This window comes from Palaemon carinicauda, chromosome 7 (assembly GCF_036898095.1).
Source record: "Palaemon carinicauda isolate YSFRI2023 chromosome 7, ASM3689809v2, whole genome shotgun sequence".
NCBI classification, from domain to species: domain Eukaryota; kingdom Metazoa; phylum Arthropoda; class Malacostraca; order Decapoda; family Palaemonidae; genus Palaemon; species Palaemon carinicauda.
The window spans coordinates 41,061,744-41,087,716 of record NC_090731.1 but is presented as its reverse complement, the minus strand read 5'-3'; the positions used below and the strand labels follow the sequence as shown (position 1 = coordinate 41,087,716).

The 25,973-nt window shown below is 43.2% G+C and overlaps 1 protein-coding gene across 5 annotated transcripts in view; it reads left to right on the top strand.

Annotated features, from left to right (window-relative positions):
* The window catches only part of LOC137643560 (uncharacterized), an 81,800-nt gene extending 56,222 nt beyond the window's left edge, over window positions 1-25,578 (top strand). For all 5 annotated transcript variants that reach the window (XM_068376293.1, XM_068376291.1, XM_068376294.1 and 2 more), the window contains 2 exons: window positions 12,222-12,349; window positions 25,035-25,578. In XM_068376293.1, the coding sequence (XP_068232394.1) occupies window positions 12,222-12,349; window positions 25,035-25,199 (293 nt within the window). In that variant the 3' untranslated portion in view covers window positions 25,200-25,578. The remainder of the gene's footprint in view (window positions 1-12,221; window positions 12,350-25,034) is intronic.
* Window positions 25,579-25,973: the final 395 nt, after the last annotated feature.

Below are 25,973 nucleotides of genomic sequence, written 5' to 3'. Positions count from 1 at the left end.
CTTCTGGCCAACAACCTTCCAACCGGTCGGTTGTGCGCCCTGTTGACGCTGAGGTAACCTACTCGCGTCTGCCAGTTGAGGTGGTTCCTCCACCGATGCGACCCAGTGTGGGTTGCCAGCCGCACGTTGACGTTAAGCGACGCTCGGAGGTGGTTTTTGACGTTCAGGACGTTCAACAACCAGCAGAGGTGACTTGTTTTGACGCAGTGCGTCAACCTCAGCAACCCGGTAGGGTGTTGACTGCACAACCCAGACGGTCTAAACAGTCTCGGGTTGACGCTGTGCTTCCTCGCGCACCCATGGTTGTTGACAGTTCACAGACTGTGCAGCAGTTCCATGATGTTGCGTCTGGCTCCGTCACGCATCCACCAGTGCGACCGGATTCAGCGAGCCAGACGTTGCCCACTCCGTTGCCGTTTCCTCATCAGTTTCGGATGAGGAACCCTCTGATGAGGACGTTGCTGAACAACAAGACGATCAGCCCCCAGAATAGATCAAGCCCTGCTATCCATCCAGAAGATGCTGAAGAAGGAACGCTGCTCAGTCAGGCTGTGGATGAGTCTGGTAGGGACGCTGTCATCCCTGGATCAATTTGTGTCACTAGGAAGACTACACCTCCGTCCTCTTCAATACCATTTAGCTTTTCACTGGAAAAAGGACAAGACGCTAGAAGCGGTCTCGATCCCGGTTTCCGAAAAGATAAAGTCTTGTCTGACTTGGTGAAAGGACAATATCAACCTAAGAGAGGGTCTTCCCCTGACTGTTCAGACTCCCAACCACGTTCTCTTCTCGGACGCATCGGACGTAGGCTGGGGTGCGACATTAGACGGTCGGGAATGCTCGGGAATATTGAACTCGAGTCAAAGGACAATGCATTTCAACTGCAAGGAGCTACTGGCAGTACGTCTGGCCTGGAAAAGCTTCAGGTCTCTCCTTCAAGGCAAAGTGGTTGAGGTGAACTCGGACAACACCACGGCTTTGGCGTACATCTCCAAGCAAGGAGGGACCTACTCTCTGACGTTGTACGAGATCGCAAGGGACCTCCTCACCTGGTCAAAAGGTCTAAACATATCACTAGTAACGAGGTTCATCCAAGGCAACTTGAATGTCATGGCAGATTGTCTCAGTCGGAAGGGACAAATAATTCCAACAGAATGGACCCTCCACAAGGATGTATGCAAGAGACTTTGGGCCACCTGGGGCCAGCCAACCATAGATCTCTTCGCAACCTCGATGACCAAGAGGCTCCCAATATTTTGCTCACCAATCCCGGACCCAGCAGCAGTTCATATAGATGCCTTTCTCCTAGATTGGTCACATCTAGATCTATATGCATTCCCTCCGTTCAAGATTGTCAACAAGGTACTGCAGAAGTTCGCCTCTCACGAAGGGACAAGGTTGACGCTAGTTGCTCCCCTCTGGCCCGCGAGAGAATGGTTCACCGAGGTACTTCGATGGCTGGTAGACGTTCCCAGAACACTTCCCCTAAGGGTGGCCCTTCTACGTCAGCCACACGTAAAGAAGGTACACCAAGGCCTCCACGCTCTTCGTCTGACTGCCTTCAGACTATCGAAAGACTCTCGAGAGCTAGAGGCTTTTCGAAGGAGGCAGCCAGAGCGATTGCTAGAGCAAGGAGAACATCCACCCTTAGAGTCTACCAATCGAAGTGGGAAATTTTCCGAAACTGGTGCAAGTCAGTATCCGTATCCTCGACCAGTACCTCTGTAACTCAAATAGCTGACTTCCTCTTATATCTGAGGAAAGAACGATCTCTTTCAGCTCCCACTATCAAGGGTTACAGAAGCATGTTGGCATCAGTCTTCCGTCACAGAGGCTTAGATCTTTCCAACAATAAAGATCTACAGGACCTCCTTAAGTCTTTTGAGACCACGAAGGAGCGTCGTTTGGTTACACCTGGTTGGAATTTAGACGTGGTACTAAGATTCCTTATGTCAGACAGGTTCGAGCCGCTACAATCAGCCTCCCTGAAAGATCTCACCTTAAAGACTCTTTTCCTGGTATGCTTAGCCACAGCTAAAAGAGTCAGTGAGATTCATGCCTTCAGCAAGAACATCGGATTCTCATCTGAAACGGCTACATGTTCTCTACAACTTGGTTTTCTAGCCAAAAACGAGCTGCCTTCTCGACCTTGGCCAAAATCGTTCGATAATCCAAGCTTATCGTATGGTTGGAAATGAACTAGAAAGAGTCTTATGCCCTGTTAGAGCTCTTAAGTTCTATTTAAAACGAACTAAACCTTTACGAGGCCCGTCTGAAGCTTTATGGTGTTCAGTTAAGAAACCATCTTTGCCTATGTCAAAGAATGCTTTATCCTATTTTATCAGACTGTTAATACGAGAAGCTCATTCCCATCTGAATGAGGAAGACCAAGCTTTGCTGAAGGTAAGGACACACGAAGTTAGAGCTGTCGCAACTTCCGTGGCCTTTAAACAAAATAGATCTCTGCGAAGTATAATCGACGCAACCTATTGGAAAAGCAAGTCAGTGTTCGCGTCTTTTTATCTTAAGGATGTCCAGTCTCTTTACGAGAACTGCTACACTCTGGGACCATTCGTAGCAGCGAGTGCAGTAGTGGGTGAGGGCTCAACCACTACAATTCCCTAATTCCATAACCTTTTTAATCTTTCTCTTGAAATGTTTTTATTGTTGTTTTTGGGTTGTCCGGAAGGCTAAGAAGCCTTTCGCATCCTAGTTGATTTGGCGGGTGGTCAAAGTCATTTCTTGAGAAGCGCCTAGATTAGAGGTTTTGATGAGGTCCTGTTGTATGGGTTGCAACCCTTGATACTTCAGCTCCTAGGGGTCGCTCAGCATCCTAAGAGGATCGCGAGGCTCCGTAAGGAAGACGTACTTAAAAAGGCAGAGTAATTGTTCAATTCGACTTCCTTACCAGGTACCTATTTATTTTGTTTAGTTATTTTAATAACTTCTAAAATGAAATAAAGATTCTTAGCTCATATGATGTAAACATATTTTGCTGGTCTCTACCCACCCCCCTGGGTGTGAATCAGCTATTATAATCACCGGCTAAGTTAAATATTGAAAAATGTTATTTCTAGGCTCGAACCTGTGCCGCCCAGTGAATAAGCTCCATTTAGCACTTATTCTTAGGTAATTTACTGCTAAATATACCAGAGAAAAAATGTAAAGGAGTGCTAGGTTAACTAGCTCGCTCACCTATTGGTGTCGGTATAAAATTGGGCGTATAATCCAGAGGTCCCGCACTATTTAGATTCATCCACGACAGAAACCCCAATAGAGGAGAGCCGTTCAACCTCACTCGGTACTACTAACACTGCATCCGCTCAGAACCCAACTCCTTTTAGCACGTCTTGTGTTGTAACCCGCTTTTTTGTTGTGCTCTCGTTTTTCCACTTATTTTCATTGGATTATGGCTTCTTCGTCGGTTTCCCAGGAGACACCGTCTAAGTTAAGTACCAAGCTTGGTTTTGCTGTGTTTTGAGCAACCTAGATCGTTTAATATTTGAATTATAGGAGTTTATTCTCTTCGTTCATATCGATCTTGCTTGATTCCACTTACAGTTGGTACTCCTGTTTTGAGAGCTTTTAGTTTCACTCGCGGTGTTACTATATGTATTATTTTTATTATTTTTATTATTAAATTTTATTTTGTTATTGTGGATATTCATTATTTAGCGTTTAGAACCCTCGTGGTTCACTTTTTGGGCCGATATCATTTACGTATCGTTATGGCTGCCGACCTTCATTGCTAGGCGGCAATGTTATTTTTTAAGCCATCAGGTGTGTCTTTTGTGATTTAATTATTATGTTGCATGCCTTGCCCAAAAATTTTTATGTGTTTATTTTATATTATCAACGCTATCACTATTATAATGAATATTGTGCTATTACTCCGTTTGATCTGTCTGGTTGGGGATCGTCAGTTGGTAGCCCTGCTGCTCCGTATCACGTGATCCTCCCCCATGCTCCCCCTCTCGCTAGGTGGGCGGCTAGGCTTCTCTCCCCCCCTCCCCTAGGGGACCGTTGCCTTCCCTCCTTTTAGAGGGGGTAGTTCAGTGTTTATGGACTTTGTCCTCCGGGTGTCCCGGCAGGTTCGTCTCTGTCTAGTCTGGTTGGCCTCCGGTCAACAGAGTTGGATCCCGGTGCACCCTATTTTATATTCACTTATCACACTGGTTTATGTTATATGAAACCCTCTGGGTTCGGTTGGCGGTTCTTATCTACAGTTCCGTCCCCCTTTTAATTTATAACAGTTCCTATGATTATATATAATGATTATATGACAGATCACTATCTCGGAGTTCCTATACGAATTGGTTTTGGATACTTTTATTTCCCGGCCCGGGGCTTAGCCTCGCCCCGGGAAATCAGACACCATGTGTCTTAATTTCTTGTTGTTGCATCCTTTTTTATGTTCCCTGCTCGACCGGAATGGATGGCTATACTTTAGTCTTAAGCTAGACTTATGTTTAGGCCCGGGTCCTCCGGACCCGCCCCTACTTAAGAATATTACAGTTAAGCTCTAATCTTGTGTTAGGCTTATGTTAGGCCCGGGTCCTCCGGACCCGCCCCTACTTAAGAGAATTACAGTTTCTCATATACTATTCTTTTTATAGATGGTGCATTGTCAGACGACGGCCTGTGCAGCTGTTCTACATCAGCCCTGCGGCCATACCGTCTGTCGGTCTCACGCCCTCTGCGGAGTGCAGCTGGAGGATGTCGTGGTATGGCATCCGGATAACTGTGTGGTCTGTTTTGACTTCGTTACCACCCTTGGATCTGACTCGGTGAGTCCCGTTGGCTATGTTGCCTTCTTATTTATCTTACCTTTTTTGGCATACATACACTATTTAGTAAGATATCTATGGTCTTGAAGGACCACTGGGAGTCTTCCCTTTTTAATTCCCACTATTATTTCAGGCATCCCCGGAGCAAAAGTCTGCGGCTCGGGCCACACTGAAAGTGTGGGTTGGTGGTTTTGCCCGGAACGTGAAGTCCAAGCGGCCGTACGTCCTCTCCGAGGACTACTGTTCCTTGATTTACCCCAACGCCAAGTCTTCAGCTGCTGTGGCTAGGCATGTTGCAGCTCCCATCATTGCCCACATTGATGCCACCATAGCGGGGTTCATTGATCCAGAGCAGGATCCGTCGGACGCCCCCGGAGATCTAGAAGACAATGTTGCCTCCATGAACCTTGACGTGGAACCCATGTTATTGGATGATCCAGATACAGGTAGGGTGGTAAGTGGGGCAGGTGTTTGCGGCGCTGAGATTCCTATCCTCAGCCCCTCTCTTTCTTCTTCATCTGATCGCTCTTCCTTTCATGGTTTTTCTGGGGACCGTGATTCGTCCCAACGATCACACTCGGTTCCCCCCAAGAATAAGTCTAGAACCTTACCTAAAGCTCATAAGCCTCATAAGGCTTCTCATGGTTCTAAGCAGAAGACAAACCTGTCATCTAAGGCTTCTGGCTCCTCCTCTAAGTCTCGCGACCCGGGAGTTCATTACGCCACTCCTGCTGCTAGTTCGGGCCTTTCCGAATCAGCCATGCTTCGCATCGTGTCGGAGATGCAGGCTAAGTTGGTATCAGAGAAGCAGTCTAAGATGGACACGATGTTCTCTAACATCGGTCAGAGACTTGGGGCATTAGAGCAAGGTGCTCCGGAGCGAGTCCAAAGCTCTCTCATCCCGGATGCCTCTAAGCTCCCGCCGTTTGCCAAGAATAACCCTTGGCGTATGGCTCTTCATTCCCCGTTCTCAGACGGAATGTTAACTTTGGAGGGTCTTGGCACTCGTCCCCTAGAGGACTTTGAATTCTTTCCTCCTGGTCTGGCATTTCCATTTCATGGTTATGCCAGGCTTACCGAGGAAGCTTTGGTTCGGTTAGACAAGGTCCCCAAAGAGACAGTCATCTTCCCTAAAGAGCAAGCCCAATCTGTGTGGGCCAGATTCCTGAATGACATCGGCTGCACCAACACCATGTTGACGCCTTATAAGAGCTCCTTCACAATGTTCTTAATGGACAAAAACACCGTGACTCCATGTGTCAATAAGGTAGCAGAGCTTGCCTTCCAATATGCTCTAGAGGAGAAGCCCTTGCCTCCCATCCGAGAGGTGGATCCAATCTCCCTCCTTCTTCCTTCAGGCATTGAGTGTTGGGACAACGTCCATACCACTTTTACCTCTGGCAAGCTAGCAGCAGACTGTGCTTCAGTAATGTTTAGTGAGCGGCTTCCCCGTCTCCCGGAATCCCTCATTAAACAGGAGTATGATTCCCGCCTACGCGTTGGCCGTACTCTGAACTTGGCCACTTCCACGGAGTCGATAGCCTTGACTTACGATACTGAGAGTATTTTTAAGTCTCTCAACAAGGCTACGTTGCAGTCATTATACTATGACCTGTATGACTTCGCTATTGCTAAACGCAGGTGTCGCAAACATGTCCTGGCAGAGGCGACTATTAGGCATGAACCTAATAAGCTTATCCGGTCCTCCTGTTGGGGTCCAAATCTCTTCCCTGAGGTTCTTGTAGAGGAAGTCTTGGCGGAGGCCACTAGAGTCAACCAGAGCCTTAAAGCCCGTTGGGGTTTGACTCCTAAACGTAAATATGACCCTGCAAATTACCAAGCCCGGGGTAGGAAGAAGCTCCGTCCATATACCTCCACCCAGTTCAGGCAACAGCAGAGTGGTTCGTCCAATTTCCGGCTGCCTCTTCCCCCATCTCCTGTTGCCCCTGCACAGCCTTCCACCTCTCAGGCTCCTTCGGACGACTATGTCACCGTTCTGCTCCCTAAGAGCCAGCTTTCCGGTGCCTCCGCCACTTCTCCTGCCTTTAACCAGTCTTATGAGGCTCATAGCTCTTCCCAGAGTTATGATAGAGGTAGAGGCTACCACCGTGGTTCTAACCAGAACAAAGGCAGGGGAAGAGCCTTTCGCAGGGGAAAGAACTTCCGAGGCGGACGTGGAGGCAACTCCTCAAACCAATACTGAGGTGCAGCAGGTAGGGGGGAGGCTCTATGCCTTCCGCAACAAATGGAGGTTCAGTCCCTGGGCGTTCAGTATCATCTCCAAGGGACTGGGGTGGAGTTGGATTCAAGGACCTCCCCCTCCGAACAAATTTCACCAACATTCCACTCCGGACCTGGTCGAATTTGTCCAGGATCTTTTGCAAAAGAACGCCATACAAGAAACGAAACACCTGAAGTTTCAAGGTCGGCTGTTCAGTGTCCCGAAGAAGGATTCAGACAAGAGAAGAGTGATTCTAGACCTATCCCTTCTCAACTTGTCCATTCAATGCGACAAGTTTCGAATGCTTACCGTCTCGCAGGTGCGGACCTTACTTCCCCGTGGGGCCGTCACCACCTCTATCGATCTTACAGACGCCTATTATCACGTCCCGATAGCGAGACACTTCCGTCCGTATCTAGGCTTTCGCTTAGGGGACAAAAGTTACTCCTTCAAGGTGATGCCTTTCGGGCTCAACATCGCCCCAAGGATCTTCACAAAGTTAGCAGAAGTCGCTGTTCAGGAACTCAGAAATCAAGGGATTCAAGTAGTAGCCCATCTGGACGACTGGCTCATTTGGTCAGACACCTCCCAAAATTGCCTAAAAGCCACTCACAAAGTCATCCATTATCTTCAATCTCTAGGCTTCCAGATCAACTTCAAGAAGTCCCGTCTTCTTCCAAAATCGAAGTTCCAATGGCTCGGCCTGCAATGGGATCTTATATCTCATACTCTGTGTCTTCCCAAACCCAAGAGGTTAGAGATTGCAAGGAACACCAAACGCTTTCTCAAAGACAAGTAAGTTCCAGACGACTCCAAGAGAGGATTCTGGGGTCCCTTCAGTTTGCCTCAGTGACGGATCTTCTTGTGAAGGCAAAATTGAAAGATATCAATCGTGTCTGGCGTTCGAGGGCGAACCGGAAGCTCCGGGACAGGAAAGTCCGCCTTCCTCCCATTCTACGGGAAAGACTTCTTCCTTGGACAAGAGCAAACAGTCTGTCAAAGTCAGTTCCCCTTCGATTTCCGCCTCCGAAGTTAATCATTCACACGGACGCATCCTTATCAGGTTGGGGCGGCTATTCTCAGCTCAGGAAAGTTCAAGGTCTTTGGTCCCCCTTGTTCTGCCAATTTCACATCAATGTGCTGGAGGCCATGGCAGTTCTTCTAACCCTGAAACGTCTCGCTCTTCCCAAGAGACAACACCTTCGTCTGGTCCTCGACAGCGAAGTGGTGGTCCGCTGCCTCAACAGAGGCGGGTCAAAGTCAGGGCCTCTGAACCATGTTCTAGTAGCCATATTCTCCCTAGCAGCCTTGAACCATTGGCATCTTTCAGCTGTCCACCTGGCGGGAGTCCGGAATGTAGTGGCAGACGCCCTGTCCCGGACCTCCCCTCTAGAATCGGAATGGTCAGTCGATCTAAAGTCATTTCGGTGGATTCTCTCTCAGGTTCCCGGTCTCCAAGTGGACCTCTTTGCCACGGAGTCCAACCACAAATTGAGAGTATATGTGGCTCCCAATCTAGACCCTCAGGCTTACGCCACAGACGCCATGTCTCAGAATTGGGACATCTGGGAAAAGATTTATCTCTTTCCCCCGGTGAATCTTTTGCTGAAAGTTCTAGACAAGCTGAGATCCTTCAAGGGACAAGTAGCCTTGGTCGCACCCAACTGGCCCAAGAGCAACTGGTATCCTCTCCTGCGAGAGTTGAGACTATACCCTCACCCGATACCCAATCCGGTTCTGTCTCAGATAGTACAAACACGCGTTGTGTACGCTTTCTCAAACATTCAGAGCGCCCTAACTTTATGGACTTTATGAAGTTTGCGGCCATGCATGGTGCCAATATTGATCCTCAAAACACCCTGTTCCTAGAATCGGATAAACGGGATTCCACCATCCGCCAGTATGACTCTGCAGTTAAAAAGTTGGCAAAATTTTTGATAGACTCAGACGTGAACTGTATGAACTTGAACCTTACTGTCACTTTCTTTAGATCTTTATTAGAATCAGGTCTGGCAGCCAATACTATCACCACTATTAAATCTGCTTTGAAAAAGATCTCCCTAGTGGGTTTTAACATAGACTTAACCGACTCTTTGTTAGCTTCAATTCCGAAAGCCTGTGCCAGACTGAAACCGGTTACTCGTCCTACCCCGGTGACCTGGTTCCTTAATGATGTACTCAAATTGGCTTCTGATACCCTTAACAGTTCTTGTGATTACATTCCCCTTCTCAGGAAAACACTTTTCCTGGTGAGCTTGGCTTCCGGGGCAAGAATTTCTGAACTGGCAGCTTTGTCGAGAGACCCGGGTCATATTGAGTTCCTGCCTTCGGGAGAGGTCCTTCTTTCACCTAACAAATTCTTTTTGGCTAAGAACGAAGACCCTCAGAACAGATGGTCCTCCTGGAAAATTGTTCCCCTCACGCAAGACCCGTCTCTGTGCCCTGTTACTACTCTTAGGTCTTATTTATCCCGGACCTCCTCTAACTCCTCGGGGCTTCTATTCGTTAGAGAACAAGGCGATACCATTACTATTAAAGGGATCAGGCAACAAATTTTGTATTTTTTTAAACAAGCTAGCCCTGACTCTCTTCCTCTTGCATATGATATCAGAGCGGTTGCTACTTCGGTGAACTTTTTTCACCACATGAATTTTACGGACCTTTCCAGGTATACAGGGTGGAAATCACCGTCAGTGTTCAAGAAACACTACCTTAAACATTTGGAAGCCCTAAAATTTTCTACAGTAGCTGCAGGGAGCGTAGTTACTCCCAGGTAACTCACAGGTTAATGCCTTGTCTCTTTATCTCTCCCTCTTATTGGTCTCGCACCTGAATACTATTATTATATTTGTAAATTTTTAAAACTCCTGAGTATCTGTATTTATTATCACTCACGGCATTACTATACCTACCTTATTTGTCAATTGTCCACCAAGTGGATTTATGTTCATGTTTAAGATACCCTTATAATTGTTTTTTGGTACTCATCTCTGATTAAAGCATCCTGTATTTCCCTTACGCTTATGTTTTTTCCTTTATTTTGCAAGTTTGGTGACATATTCTCTTGTATAGATTCACTGGGCGGCACAGGTTCGAGCCCAGACAAGGGATTTTGACGTAGGAAAAATCTATTTCTGGGCGAGGGACCTGTGCCGCCCAGTGAACCCTCCCAGCTCCTCTCCCTTGGAGTCCCCAAACTTTGGGTGCTAAGGAGTTGGGTTCTGAGCGGATGCAGTGTTAGTAGTACCGAGTGAGGTTGAACGGCTCTCCTCTATTGGGGTTTCTGTCGTGGATGAATCTAAATAGTGCGGGACCTCTGGATTATACGCCCAATTTTATACCGACACCAATAGGTGAGCGAGCTAGTTAACCTAGCACTCCTTTACATTTTTTCTCTGGTATATTTAGCAGTAAATTACCTAAGAATAAGTGCTAAATGGAGCTTATTCACTGGGCGGCACAGGTCCCTCGCCCAGAAATAGATTTTTCCTACGTCAAAATCCCTTTTTGATAATAAAATAAATTTTTGAATATACTTACCCGGTGATTATAAATTAAAGGACCCTCCCTTCCTCCCCAATAGAGACACAGTGGACCGAGGAGAAAATTGAGTTCTTTGTTTACAATGAGTACTGGGTATCTGAACGACAGATGGCGCTGTTGAGTACACCCCCTACCTGTGTAGCGATCGCTGGCGAATTTTTCCGTAGAGTTTTTCTGTCGAGCAACAGAGTTGCAGCTATTATAATCACCGGGTAAGTATATTCAAAAATTTATTTTATTATCAAAATAACATTATAAACTAGGGCACAGATGATTACCTTCAGCAAACCTAGTAAGACGCTTTGACAAAAGACATTCAAAAACTTTAGATGATATGGGAGTTATGCAAATTGGGCGGTAATCAATTGGACTTCGGCTACCACAAACATATTTACAGAGTGGAGTGACATTACCAATTCTCCAACAAGTGCTAAAAGCTCCTCTTCTTTCTAACTTGCACAAAATGGCAGATAACTTTGGAGTTAAGAAATCTACAGTCTTTATAAAAAATAAAGGAAAATACCATTTGGGTTTACACCTTATTAAGCATCAAGGTCCATCAAGAGAGCTTTAATTTCACGAGATCATAAAGCTAAACTAGTTAGTTTAGCCTCAGGAAAACAGGAATGAGGAACATCAAGTTTCTCATTACTCTGCTTACTGTCAAACACATCAGCTGAAACGGTTGCCTTTTCCTTTAGACAGTGAGTGACAGAGCTATCTAATTTAAGTAAAGCAGGAACTGTTGCATCTATGCCAAAGAGTGAAATTTTAAGGGTACCCCACCACTTATGTTCTTGGGTTGTACCAGAAAGGGTTTCTTTTATGCCTAAATGGTGTTCCTTTTCAGTTAAAACATAAAGTCTCTGAGCAAAAGCTCTAAGTTGAGTATAGTTATTCTATCTTGAGGTACAGCTTTGGTAACCTTACCAGCTGGACTTGATCTGAAGTATAGGTAAGCACATGGGGAAGTCTTTTCCCCCATACTCCTTACAAGGAGGAATAAGAGGTATCCAGGCAAACCAGTAGTCCATAAAATGGCATTCTTCAAGACCTTTGACTAGCTCATCACTTTTGCTAGGCTTATAACACAGAGGATTCTAGCTCAAGCATAACCACTTTCAGACACAGGCCATTATACCCACAAGCATGCTTATGGTTCACAAGGTGTAGGAACCTTAACTCTTCAGCATCTCATGCTCGAGTCTTCAGTTCCTGGACAAAGTTCTAGCCAGTTGGAACCGGGACTTCCTCCCACTTTAAGATGAGTCTCCTATAGTAATAGATAATGGTTTGTATTTGTGTAGGAGCAAACTACAGTATACAAACTTGAGTCCTTTTATCCAAACTTTCTCGCAAACACCATCCTCCAGTTGCAATCCAGGTGAGTGAGTTGTGAGCCTGCTGGTTGTTTACACCCCATTATAAGTTTTAACTCATGTTCAGCTTTGCTGTTTTCTATCTCCTATAGTAAAGGACTCAGGTTTGTTTAGTTGGGAAAAATACAAATTGATTTAAAAATTTTTAATTCATAAAAACCCTGAATAGCTACTGTATTTATTTTGTCTTTGTTAATTGGTTTGCTCTTACAGCATTTGATTGTTAGCACTCGACAGTATTGTGATTGAAATTTTGACTACTGAATTTTACAAATATAATCTGTCTTGCAGGGAACCCTTGTGGAATTTTAATGTCATGGACCAACTTTAACACAGATCTTCTCAAAGTTGATGAGCTGAAAAAGTTTGCCAAAGACTACTGTCACAATGTTTGGACAGTGAAACTTCTTAAAATGCAGGTACAAAAATTTGTTCAGTTAATCTGTTTTTAGGTTTAAAAGGTTTTTTTTTAAACTTTGACTTATTGGAAAATGATTAATTTATCAAATGTTCTTAGTAACTATTATATCATTTATTATTATCATAATTATTATTATTTCTATTACTGTAATCGTTATTCTTTTTATTGTTATTACTGTGTTATTATTATTATTATTATTATTATTATTATTATTATTATTATTATTATTATTATTATTATAAGACCAGTTATGTTTTATGGAACAGAAACAGCAAGTATAAGAAAGACAGAGGAGGATATGGTTACTGTATAACAGAAATGAGAATGTAGAGATGGATGTCTGGAGTAACTAGGGAGGGCAGGATTTGAAATGAGTATATAACAATTAGAATGGCGCCAACGTTATCCCTGCGTGTCGTAAGAGGCGACTAAAAGGGACGGGATGAGGGGGCTGGGAACCCCCTCTCCTGTATAAAAATCCTACGAGGCATCAACAAAGAGATGGAGCTGGTGGGAGAGTGACTGCGCCCCGCACTCTAGTTTTGGGGTGTCTGAATGTGCGTGGATGTAGCACGATAGAGAGTAAAAGATGTGAGATTGGAAGTATGTTTAGAAGTAGAAGGATGGATGTATTGGCCTTGTGTGAGACAAAGATGAAAGGAAAGGGTGAAGTGATGTTTGGTGAAGTGTCTGGTAGAGTGTCTGGGATTGAAAGGGGAAGAGCGAGAGAGGGTGTGGCTTTATTGCTGAGTGAATGGATGACAGGTAAAGTAGTGGAATGGAAGGAGATATCATCTAGGTTAATGTGGGTAAGGGTTAGGTTGGGTAGGGAATGTTGGGCGTTTGTCAGTGCGTATGGGCCAGGTAGTGAGAAAAGTGAAGAAGAGCGGAATGAGTTCTGGAATGAATTAACTAGGTGTGTAGAAGGACTGAGTAGAAGGAATTATGTAGTTGTCATGGGTGACTTAAATGCTAGAGTGGGCGCTGGAGAGGTAGAAGGTGTCATTGGGAAGTATGGCGTACCAGGTGAAAATGAGAGTGGTGAGAGACTGGTAGATATGTGTGTTGAACAAGAGATGGTAATAAGTGCTAGCTTTTTTAAAAAGAAAGATAAAAATAAGTATACATGGGTAAGAGTGGCAAATGGAAGAGTAGTAGAAAGGGCATTAATGGATTATGTGTTGATGACTAAAAGAATGTTTGGAAGATTGAAAGACGTGCACGTGTTTAGGGGTATGACTAACGGTATGTCTGATCATTTTTTGATGGAAGGAAAATTAGTTGTAGCAAAAGAGTGGGGGATTAGAGTAGGTGGATGTAAAAGGGAGGTAGTGAGGGTTGAAGAGCTAATAAAACCGGGGGTAAAAAGTAAATATCAGGAAAGGTTGAAAATGGCATATGACGAGGTGAGAGTAAGAGAAATGGTAATTTAGAGGAGGAGTGGAAGTTAGTAAAAGAAAATTTTGTTGGGATTGCAAGTGATGTGTGTGGAAAGAAGGTTGTTGGAGGCAGCATGAGGAAGGGCAGTGAATGGTGGAATGAAGGAGTGAAGGTAAAAGTGGAAGAGAAAAAGAGGGCTTTTGAAGAATGGCTGCAGAGTAGTAGTATAGAGAAGTATGAAAAATATAGAGAGAAAAATGTGGAAGTAAAGCGCAAGGTACGTGAGGCAAAGAGGGCAGCTGACCTGAGGTGGGGTCAGGGATTGGGTCAGTCATATGAAGAGAATAAGAAGAAGTTTTGGAAAGAAGTGAAGAGAGTAAGGAAGGCTGGCTCAAGAATTGAAGAGACAGTGAAAGATGGAAATGGAAGGTTGTTAAAAGGAGAGGAGGCAAGGAAAAGATGGGCGGAATATTTTGAAAGTTTACTGAATGTTGAGGATAATAGGGAGGCAGATATAATTGCTGTTGCAGGTGTTGAGGTGCCAGTGATGGGAGATGAGAATGAGAGAGAGATTACAATAGAGGAAGTGAGGAGAGCACTAGATGAAACGAGAGTAGGAAAAGCATCTGGTATGGATGGTGTGAAAGCTGAGATGTTGAAGGAAGGGGATGTGACTGTACTTGAATGGTTGGTGAGATTGTTTAATATGTGTTTTGTGTTGTCAATGGTACCAGTAAATTGGGTTTGTGCATGTATTGTACCACTATATAAGGGTAAGGGAGATGTGCATGAGTGTTGTAATTCAAGAAGTATTAGTTTTTTGAGTGTAGTTGGAAAAGTATATGGTAGAGTAATGATTAATAGGATTAAGGATAAAACAGAGAATGCAATCTTGGAAGTACAGGGTGGTTTCAGAAGAGGTAGGGGTTGTATGAATCAGATTTTTACAGTTAGGCAGATATGCGAGAAATATTTAGCAAAAGGTAAAGAGGTGTATGTTGCGTTTATGGATCTGGAGAAAGCGTATGATAGAGTTGATAGGGAAGCAATGTGGAATGTGATGAGGTTATATGGAGTTGGTGGAAGGTTGTTGCAAGCAGTGAAAAGTTTCTATAAAGGTAGTAAAGCATGTGTTAGAATAGGAAATGAAGTGAGTGATTGGTTTCCGGTGAGAGTGGGGCTGAGACAGCGATGTGTGATTTCACCGTGGTTGTTTAACTTGTATGTTGATGGAGTGGTGAGAGAGGTGAATGCTCGAGTGCTTTTACGAGGATTAAAACTGGTAGGCGAGAATGACCATGAATGGGAGGTAAATCAGTTGTTGTTTGCGGATGATACTGTACTGGTAGCAGACACAGAAGAGAAGCTTGACCGACTAGTGACAGAATTTGGAAGGGTGTGTGAGAGAAGGAAGTTGAGAGTTAATGTGGGTAAGAGTAAGGTTATGAGATGTACGAGAAGGGAAGGTGGTGCAAGGTTGAATGTCATGTTGAATGGAGAGTTACTTGAGGAGGTGGATCAGTTTAAGTACTTGGGGTCTGTTGTTGCAGCAAATGGTGGAGTGGAAGCAGATGTACGTCAGTGAGTGAATGAAGGTTGCAAAGTGTTGGGGGCAGTTAAGGGAGTAGTAAAAAATAGAGGGTTGGGCATGAATGTAAAGAGAGTTCGATATGAGAAAGTGATTGTACCAACTGTGATGTATGGATCGGAGTTGTGGAGAATGAAAGTGATGGAGAGACAGAAATTGAATGTGTTTGAGATGAAGTGTCTAAGGAGTATGGCTGGTGCATCTCGAGTAGATAGGGTTAGGAACGAAGTGGTGAGGGAGAGAACAGGTGTAAGAAATGAGTTAGCGGTTAGAGTGGATATGAATGTGTTGAGGTGGTTTGGCCATGTTGAGAGAATGGAAAATGGCTGTCTGCTAAAGAAGGTGATGAATGCAAGAGTTGATGGGAGAAGTACAAGAGGAAGGCCAAGGTTTGGGTGGATGGATGGTGTGAAGAAAGCTCTGGGTGATAGGAGGATAGATGTGAGCGAGGCAAGAGAGCGTGCTAGAAATAGGAATGAATGGCGAGCGATTTTGACGCAGTCCCGGTAGGCCCTGCTACTTCCTCCGGTGCCTTAGATGACCGCGGAGGTAGCAGCAGTAGGGGATTCAGCATTATGAAGCTTCATCTGTGGTGGATAATGTGGGAGGTTGGGCTGTGGCACCCTAGCAGTACCAGCTGAACTCGGTTGAGTCCCAGGTTAGGCTGGAGGAACGTAGAGAGTAGAGGTCCCCTTTTTTGTTTTGTTTCATTTGTTGATGTAGGCTACCCCCCAAAATTGGGGGAAGTGCCTTTGGTATATGTATGTATGTATATAAGAAGATCAACAAAGGTAGTTGAAGTGTCAAAGAAAATAAGGGAGGGAAGGGCTAGATGGTATGGACACTTATGAAGAGATGAACATCATGTTGGAAAACATACAAAGGAGTTGGAAGAGAGGAAGCCCAAGAAAGGGATGGATTGATTGTGTAGGGGAAGATTTGCAATGGAAAGGTATTGAGGAAAACAAAGCACAGGGGCGATCATTTATGAACTGGGTCGAGATTGATACGCGTCCCCTTTGCTCAAACAGCCGTGGTAAGCGATGTTCCTTGAAATTCCCTAGTGATTTTTTTAGGGAGCGGCCATCCTACCAGAGGGAGAAATATTCTAGTCGTAAGAAATGAGCTAAGAGGGATCGTTCCCCTTCCTCGTCTTCTTTCAGAGACAGCAAGAATCGTAAGCTTGTTTCTATGAGACACGATATTCCCTACTCCTCTCCTCCTTTTCCATAGCCCTCAGTTACTATGGTAACTGAGGATGGTAGCCAAGAGTTACTTACATTGCATATTAATGATACACTTATTAATGTACAGTATTATTGCCTGTAAGGCCTTGTGGTCTCAAATCTCTACTAGAAACTGATCCCCTGGCTACAATCCCTGCACTTTTGGTGCATGATTCAGTCCCTGTGTCATTAGTACCAGGATAGGATGTATTACATTTTGGTTACTGTAGAATATGTAAATAGTTATTTAGCTAAAGAATTATGTTTAGATGAGGTCAACACATAAAATTTTTGTGAAAATTTTATTAAAATGAAAACTAAATACAACAGGTTTTATAATGCTACCAGGTAGCTGCAAAATGAGATGTACTGCAATTTAATTTATGTACATATTACAGTATATACAAGTCTTGACTATCTGGAGCAAGCAAATTTTGGATGAGTAGCAATAACCTTTTTCAGCACACCAGGTTGCAAAAAATGCTTGAGCAGGTCAACCCCACTCAGTCCCCATGGCCTGTAATGAGTAATTTTTTCACATTCCACGAGATAATGACTGAGAGTGTGCTTCCTTAGCCCGCCACATAGTCTGCAGCTTGTTTCTGATGGACTGGTAGCTGATAGCACCTCCCAAAGGTATCAGTTCTGCATCCTTAGTCTGCTATATGTTGTTTGTTCTCTTCTGCTCTCCAGTCCAAGGTGTTTATAATCAGGTGGTTTTCCTTCAGTAATTTCAAGATATTTTCTTATTGATGTGTGTGTTTCTTTGAGCATCTCTATTCTCTCATTGTAACTATTCATTATTTCCATTCCAACAGAGTCCTTCAACATGTTCAGGGATAGTGTCAGTTTGTAATCTACTCTTTCCTTCCTTGCGCCTTCTTTAGCGAGCTCATCAGCTCTCTCATTGCCTCTGATTCCAATATGTGAAGGCACCCATATGAATGCAATCATTCTGCCCGCTTGTTTGATCTGTGATAGCAGGTCTATAGGTCTTCTCACTATGGTGTTTGATTCAGCTTTTCTTGGTGTTAGAGATTGCAGGGCACCCAGGCTGTCTGTTGCTATTATGGCATTGTCCTTATTCCTTTTTATAATGCTTAGTGCAGCCGTAATACCCAACAGTTCTGACAGTAGTGTGGAGCATCCATCTGACGATCGTAGGGACAGAGAGTGTACCTCTGCTCTATTCTGATACACAGTTACCCCGCTTCCTGCTCTCCCATCTGTGTAATAATGAACTCGTTCCCCTTGAATACCGTCCAGCCTCTGAAAATAGTCATTCTTCAACAATGCAGGATTCATCTCTTCCTTTTTCCCTTTTAAAGTTGAAAGCAGTATCTCAGTCTCTGGTATACTCCATGGCGGAATGCTTTTTACATCTATCTTGGTTACGTCTAGATATTCTTTCATGCTAGAGGCCTCTATTAGTTGTCTTGCTGTGGTAACCCAACCATTCTTTAGTCTTTTAGGGTAGCTGTGAATAGAGTATCTCTTGTTAATCCATCGTCATCTGTCAGGATACACCTATACAATTGGATGATCGCTGTTATTGCTAATCTATGATGTATTGCCTTCAGACATACCTCATTCCTCAATATTTCTTGCCTGAGACTTTTAGTTGCCCCTAGTATACTTCTTGCTGCCTTGTTCTGGATGATTTCTAGGATACCAATATAGCTCTTCCTCAGTGGCAGCAACATGCTACTACTGTAATCAATTATTGATCTTATCATAGATGTATAGAGTTACTTTACCATTGGTACACTTGCACCCACAGAGCCACATTCTACTTTACAAAGAAGGCGCAACCTCAGTGCTGAAGCCTTAACTATTCTCTTAACTTCATACAATTTATGACACCTGTTACTGAGTATGACACCCATGTACTGTACTTGTACTGGGCTATCTTCTCTATTCTTTGCCCTTGTATGTGCAATATCAAGGGGTTGGGTGTGCCCCTTGCTATCATCTTTGTTTTTTCAGGTGATATGACTAATCCTATGCTGTTACATAATGATGTGCAAGCCCTAATTGCCCTTTTTATTCTCTTATCTGTGCTAGCTTGTACCACTATGTCATCTGCATATATGGTTATTATGATTCCTGGTATGTTAATTTTCCCATGTACATTCATTAGAATATTAAAGAGAGTGGGTGATAGAACTCCTCCCTGAGGGTTACCCAATTCCATTTTTTCCCATCTTGATTGTAGACACAACTGGCTCTATCTATTAGGTAGTCCATTATGAGCTGTAGTAGTCTTCCTTCTATCATTTCTGCTAGCTCAGTCAAAATGATTATATGACTAGCCCTATCAAAGGCCCCCTTTAAATCTATGAACACTGTGTATTTTAACCCTAAGGCTGCACTTTCTATGAATACAGTGGTGTGTGCTCCTCCCAGGTATGTAGTCATATAAATTCTTTGACAGCTTTTTCCTAATAAAGAAATTGAGCCTGTTTAGTACTATTCTTTCAAATACCTTGCACAGACATGGTGTTAATGAAATGGGTCAAAATTCACCTGGCTTTCCTTGTTTTGGTACTGGTATTATGAGGGACAAATGAAACAAAACAAAAAGGGGACCTCTACGTAGAACGTAGAGAGTAGAGGTCCCCTTTTAGTTTTGTTTCATTTGTTGATGTCAGCTACCCCCCAAAATTGGGGGAAGTGCCTTGGTATATGTATGTATGTATTATGAGGGACTTCTTCCATGCTTTGGGTATGGGCTGCCTTGACCATATCATGTTGTAAAGCTCCAGAACTGGATTTCCACTCACTGTTGTGAGGAACCTGATAGCATTATATGTAATCCCATCTAATCTGGGTGCAGTAGACTTCCCACTCCTTAAAGTTTCCTGCAGCTCTTGTTCTGTGAAGGGTTTGTCATCACACTTCCTATCTTCTTGAGTGCTTCCCTTAACTTCTTTATTTTCTTCCTTATCCTTTTCTCAACTGCCATAACCTCGATAGGTAATGAATCATTGCTTGCATAAGATACCCACTCTGTCATAAGTTCATTTGCTCTTTCTCTCGGATTCGGATGGAGGGGTTCTCTGTTTTTCTTCCCTTGGGCTATCCTCACTGGCCTTGCGACCTCACAAGGAGGTGTTTTTTCATTGATGCCTTGCATAAACTTAATCCAGTACTTCTCTCTTGAGTTGTTTTTAACGTCTTGCACTTGTTTCTCTAGTCTTCTATATATTGTTAGGTTTTCTGGGCTGGGTTTATTCATCCACTTCTTCTTTGCCTTGCTATACTGCCTGTTTATTCTCTTCACTGCACCATCTGCATTATACCAGCTTGTTAGTGGCTTTTGTGGTTCTCTTCTCTGCTGATGTGTGCGCTCTAGCACTTCCTCTTCTAGCCTTTTTATAAGATCCTCATTGTACTGGTCACTGCTTTTGGCTTCATAGCCATCATGCCAAACATTCATACTTTTTTTGATGCTGTCTTCCCATTTTTTTAGTACGTTGATTTTCTTTCATGCTGTAATCTTTCTTTTAAAAGTTTTGTTCAGTACAATCTCTGCATAGATGCCAAAGTGGTCTGATGTTAGGGTATCCACTATCTCACAGCTGTGTTGCACATCTACATCTCCAACTATGCAGATGTAGTCAAGCTTGTTTCCTGTAATATGTGTTGGTTCTGAATCATTTAGAATTCTTATATTGTTTTCTCTGCTCATGAGGTACTTGTACATATGTATGCCATGTACATTTGCAGAGCCTAATTTTGGATGTACTGTATTAAGATCACCCACTATCAAATAGTAGGTTATTACTATCAATGTCCAGGGCCTGTGCTGGGGAATATGTATTGCACACGCATAATAGCTGCTTTCCACCTTCATCATGTATTCCTATGGTAAGGCAGTCTGTGTTTGCACCTAATCTTGGGTTTGTGCATTTTGTTTACAGCTAGGTTCTTTCTGTAGTATGTTATTAGCCCTCTACTCATTATTGTTCTGCCATCAGTCCTGTTGGCTTAGACACTATATTTTGAGACAAAGTGATACCCTGGAATGGCTATATAATCTGTGGGCATGTGCTTCGTTTCCTGCAGACGTATGATGTCCACCAGATTTTCAAGAGCAAATTGTTGCACTTCAATTAGTCTATTTGCCAGACTGTTTGTATTCCAACTACAGATCTTGAGAAGGTCCATCTTGTTCATTCTCAGAGTTAGTGTCTTTTATCATCTCTCTTATTCTCTCATCTCCATACTATGTCTGTGGGCAGCTACTGCCACTTTTGTTATCATTGCTGGTGTTTCAGAGCTATTTTCTTTATATAAATTTACTTTTGTGAGTAATTCCTTGATCTTTTTTGGCAATGCTATTTTCATATGAATGTTGTCACAGTTTAAGACATCCTTACTGCTTGAGTTACCATCTGCAATTGCTGGTTTGTTCCTGCATGCTGTAATATCTTGCCGTAGCTTCTTAATTTCCTGGTGTAGCTTTGTATTTTCCTCTCTTAGTTTTTCGTTTTCTACTGTCAGTTGCTTAATCTCTTGTTTGTCTTCATCTGCCTGTGGATTCTTCATTGGTGCCTTATCCTTTTCTGATACCAGTTTATCTAGTATTTTGCTCTGCCCTACAAGGTGTTCACTTAAGATTTGTATAGTTGGTCTGAGACTTTCATTTTCTCTTCTGGCTGTCTCCATATAGTCATTGAGCCTATTATTTAATACCATCAAGGGACTAACCTCTGTTCTTGGTTTGGATGTTGTAGCTTCTGTAGTAGTCCATGCCCCAGGCAGGGGTGGGATATTTTCCTTATACATTAGGCTTCCACTCCTGGGAAGGACATGTCCTGCTGGAGGCCCTGAGATGCCTCCCTGCTCTTCTCTGCTAGTTGCTGCACTATGGGCTCCAGGGGCTCGAGCTGCAATAGGGTGCTTAGTGCACTGGCTGGAATTTGCATTGTGACTGCCTTCACAGTTGCAACATAAAGGAACAATATCATTCCCAGCATTGATAAGAGCTCGACATGTGGCTGACTCATGGTTTTGGGCACAAAATTTGCATCTAGCGGAATTCTTACACTTATCCTTACCATGATTCCACCTAGAGCACTTTTCACACAGAATAGGCCTTTGCACATATTCTCTGATCCTAAGGGGATGAGGATAAATTGGAATTAACAGATGGTCATGGATGTCTCCCCTTCCCCACCCAATTATTTCACTGTTTGTTCTGCTCCATTTATTCCATGCAAGTCCACTGATAGCAGTGTATGCTTCTTGTACCCGTTCCAATGTCATGTAGCTTGGATTAACATCTAGTATTATAACTTTTTTTTTGTCTTTCTTTACCCTCAGGTTGATATAGCACTGCTCCCTCGTTTCCTGTAGTTGTTAGCAATTGTAAGGTTTCTTTTGCACTTACTAGCTCTATTAGGCCCTTTTTCCCTGGGTAAGCTTTCATTGAGTGCCCCTTATTATGCACTTCAGATATCCACTTTTCTTTATCTTTTTCATTTCCAGTGTAACCTCGTGGGAAGTAGAGTGCAGTTGACTCCTGTGCTGCTAAGTTATCTACATTTGCTTTTGAAATGCTATTTAAACTATTATTTGAGTCATTTCCCTTCTCACTGTTCTCTTTAATACCATTAATACTATTCCACCATTTCTAATCTCGTTAATTTTCACAGCAATGTTTTCCTTCTCTCGCCTTCTCTTTTTTTTTTCCTGAGGCTTGGAATCATAGTCTTTAAAATTACCTTCATTCCCGTTCTCCTGGTCATCCTTACTCTCATCCGAAATTCAGCGAGACGGGTTCCATTGTTTTGACATATCTTCTGAGGGCTCTCCCATGGTGGTAGAGAACACGCACGTTGCGTTAGGTCAGCTGTAAATTTGGAGAGAGAGAGAAGGGGTGAAAGGTAGACCAGGAAGGTGGGGATTTGGCGGGGAGAAATGGCGAAGGACGAGATGTAGGAGGATTAATATATAATAAATCCTCCTAGGACGATATTAATACATCGAGGTAAAGTTTAACCATCGTATCAGAGGTCACTGGTTTGGGATGGGAGGTTGGGATTAGGCATACCTTGGGATTAAAGGTCATTTCTCACTGTCCTCATCCATGCGTTGTTATGGCTGCTTTCGACACGATCCCCCTGTGTAGCGACTACACTAGAGAAAACGAATATGACTGCTTTCACTGAATGACTTCATTTTATCACTACAAGTATCACAGCTCAATATATCCTCCACAACAAGTAAATGTTATATAGTTCACTGTACGAACGAATCAGTACAGGATCACAGCACAGGTACCACTATAATAAATCCATGTGGGCCCCAAGAAAGAACACGGGCTGTGACATGTCCTCTCACAACCGAGACCAGAAGGCAACTCAGGGGTGGAGAGAAAAAAGGTAACTAATGATCCTGGTAATCTGTAACTCTGTCCCATAAAAGCAGTCAGCAAATTCCTGAAGAGGACAGTGCCTTTCAGACCTAATATTTTTAATCTGTTCTCAAGTACTGGTCGCTCTAAAAAGTAGGTTTCTAGAAACAGGATTTCCTTTTGGTTGTGGGAGACTGTTATGAGAACCTATAAATCCTCAGGGAAAGTGCTGCCAGTGCCCGCCCCCCTTGAGCACATGAAGCAACTTTAGCATTCTGCAAGAAGCATGTTTGAGGAGACACTCGGTTGTGTCAATAAGCAACAACACTAACGTAGTGGCCGACACCTTCTCTGCAAAGTGATGAAGCGAATGCATACCTGGGCGACATTTCAACACCGTGGAGTTGTCAGCCAGGTGCAGACATACTCGTTAGCCTAGAGCAGATTGTAGGGTGAGAGTGATCCTACATCCTTGTGTGGTGGAGAGGTTCTTGCCTTGTCGGGTTTCCAGGGATTGACCTCTTCCTCTTTGCCACATGGTTAAACAGGAAGCTCTTCGTGTTTTGCTCCCAGACCCGTGGTCTATTTTCAAATATGCCTCCCAACACCCATGAGATTGCTTGGAGGCATATGCCTATCTTGCATTCAGCCTGATGTGGCCCCCTTTTAATTAACCGTGTGTTGGTTACACCAGGACTCAGGATGACCATGGTGGCTCCCAGATGGTCCCCATGCACAGTGGTATCTCAATCTGCTAGCTCTTCTAGTCGAGGTCCTGAGTGAACTACCCCAATGGTTCACGCTCTTCTGTCAACCTCGCCTTCAGAGATACCAGCAGTCCGTGAAGTCTTTGATCATCATCATCATCTCCTCCTACGCCTATTGACGTAAAGGACATCGGTTAGATTTCGACGGTCTTCTCTATCTTGAGCTTTAAATTTAATGCTTCTCTAATCATTCATCACATCTCACTTCATAGTCCTCAGCCATGTAGTCCTTGGTCTTCCAACTTTTCTAGTCCCTTTTGGAGCCCAGTTAAACGTTTGGGGAACTAATCTCTCTTGGGGAGGGCAAAGAGCATGCCCAAACTATCTCAATCTACCTCTCACCATAATCTCATCCACATATAGCGCTTGAGTAATCTCTCCTATAGTCTCATTTCTTATCCTGTCCTGTCATTTACCTCCCAATATCCTTTTGATGGCTTTGTTCTCAAATCTACTAAGTCTGTTGGAGATTGTTTCATTGTCATACCATGACTCATGTCCACACAGTAACACCGATCTCACTAAACTGATATATAGTCTGGTTTTTCTATGTAATTTCAGGCAATTTGATTTCCAAATTTTACTTAACCAAGCCATTGGCTGATTTGCTTTTTTAAATCTTTCACTAAACTCTAATTCTAAAGATACTGTACTGGAGATCATAGATCCTAAATACACAAATGATTTTACCTCTTTAATCTTTTCTCTAACTAATGATATTTCATCTTCCATACAACATAGCATACAGTTATTGGTCAGAGGAGAGTAAGTTGAGGTTGATACTGTCAGATACTGTCAGTACATTTACAAACCCTTGTGGGATAAAGGCTTTATGTATATACTGTCAAATGCCCTGTTCTGTGTTTGGGGGTATTATGACAGAATGCTTTCCTGTCTTCTTCTTTGTCTACATCTTTTCCCACTTCTATATGGGGTCGATGTTTCTGGTCAGTATTCTCCATCTACCTCTGTCCCACACCACATCACCGGTTAATCCCTTTGATCAAAGGTCATCCTTGATACAGTCCACCCTCCTTTGCTTTGGTCTCCCTCTCCTTCTTGCTCCCTGTGCCTCCATTTCCATCACTCTCCTCCCAATATACTGTTCATCTCCTCTCATGACATGACCATACCACCTCAATCTACTTTCTTGGATCTTATCTGATAGTTTTCTAACTCCTGTGGTACCCCTAATGACCTCATTCCGTATCTTATCTCTTCTTGTCACCCCACACATCCATCTCAACATTCTCATCTCCGCCACATCCACCATCCTCTGACAGAATGGTTTCCTGTATTGGTTTTTATAGTGGTTGGACTTGTTTTGAAATAGTTTTGAAATGGGTCTCTTATTTCATCAGGGATCCTCCAGTTTGTCTCAGAAGTACGAAATGGAAGACACATTTGAAGATGCCTCGTGTAGAATTTCCTTCATGGTTCGTAAATCTTCTTCCATGTCACAAGACATCGTTTTGCAGCAAGTGGTTTTAGAGCGCGAGGGTGAACACGAAGAATCGTCTACTTGAATTCAGAGGTATAGAATTGTGACTTTTGTAGCCAGTTACCTAGGGTTTATTCCAACACAAGATGCTTAACTAGATACTATTCTACTATTGAATTTAGTCATTAATCAAGGAGTCACTCAAGTGATCATATTTGTCCAGTACCTTATCTTAGGTGACTGAAAGAGCCTCGTAAATCATCGAGGTAAGGGAATCCAAAAGTGAGTACAGCACAGTGTAAAATACAGTATTTGAAAATTAATTCACAATCATTTAGAGAAAATGTGCAATTCATGATTCTTTTCTGTAAGAATGTCATTCTTGGAAGACATATCAAGAAAGTTAAAAACCAGATTCCACCTTTATTTTGTAAAAATTATTTTTGTTAAGAGCAATAAATATTTTTGTTTAAAATTGTATTGTTTACTTCAATAAACAGTATTTACATCATACAGTTATCCCCATACAATAGAGTTTAGTATTTGTGCGACTAGCAGGCTTGAAGAACCTACCTGGCACTTGGTGAGAAAGGGGAGAATTATGTAGGCTAGAAACTAAATATAATACAAAACCCATACATTATCAGCAGACATATACACTTGTGATACCATTTATCCTAAAAATGAAACAAGTAAATTTGCATCCGAAGAGTAAAGTATATAACAAAGCAGAATAGAGTACAGTTAGATCTTTTAATTTGCTTGTTATAGTTAAAAGAAACCAGCAAATGAGAGAAAACCATGAATGATTTTCTCAGATCTCACCTTTCCTTTTGTGACTAGAAAAAAAACCGTTACA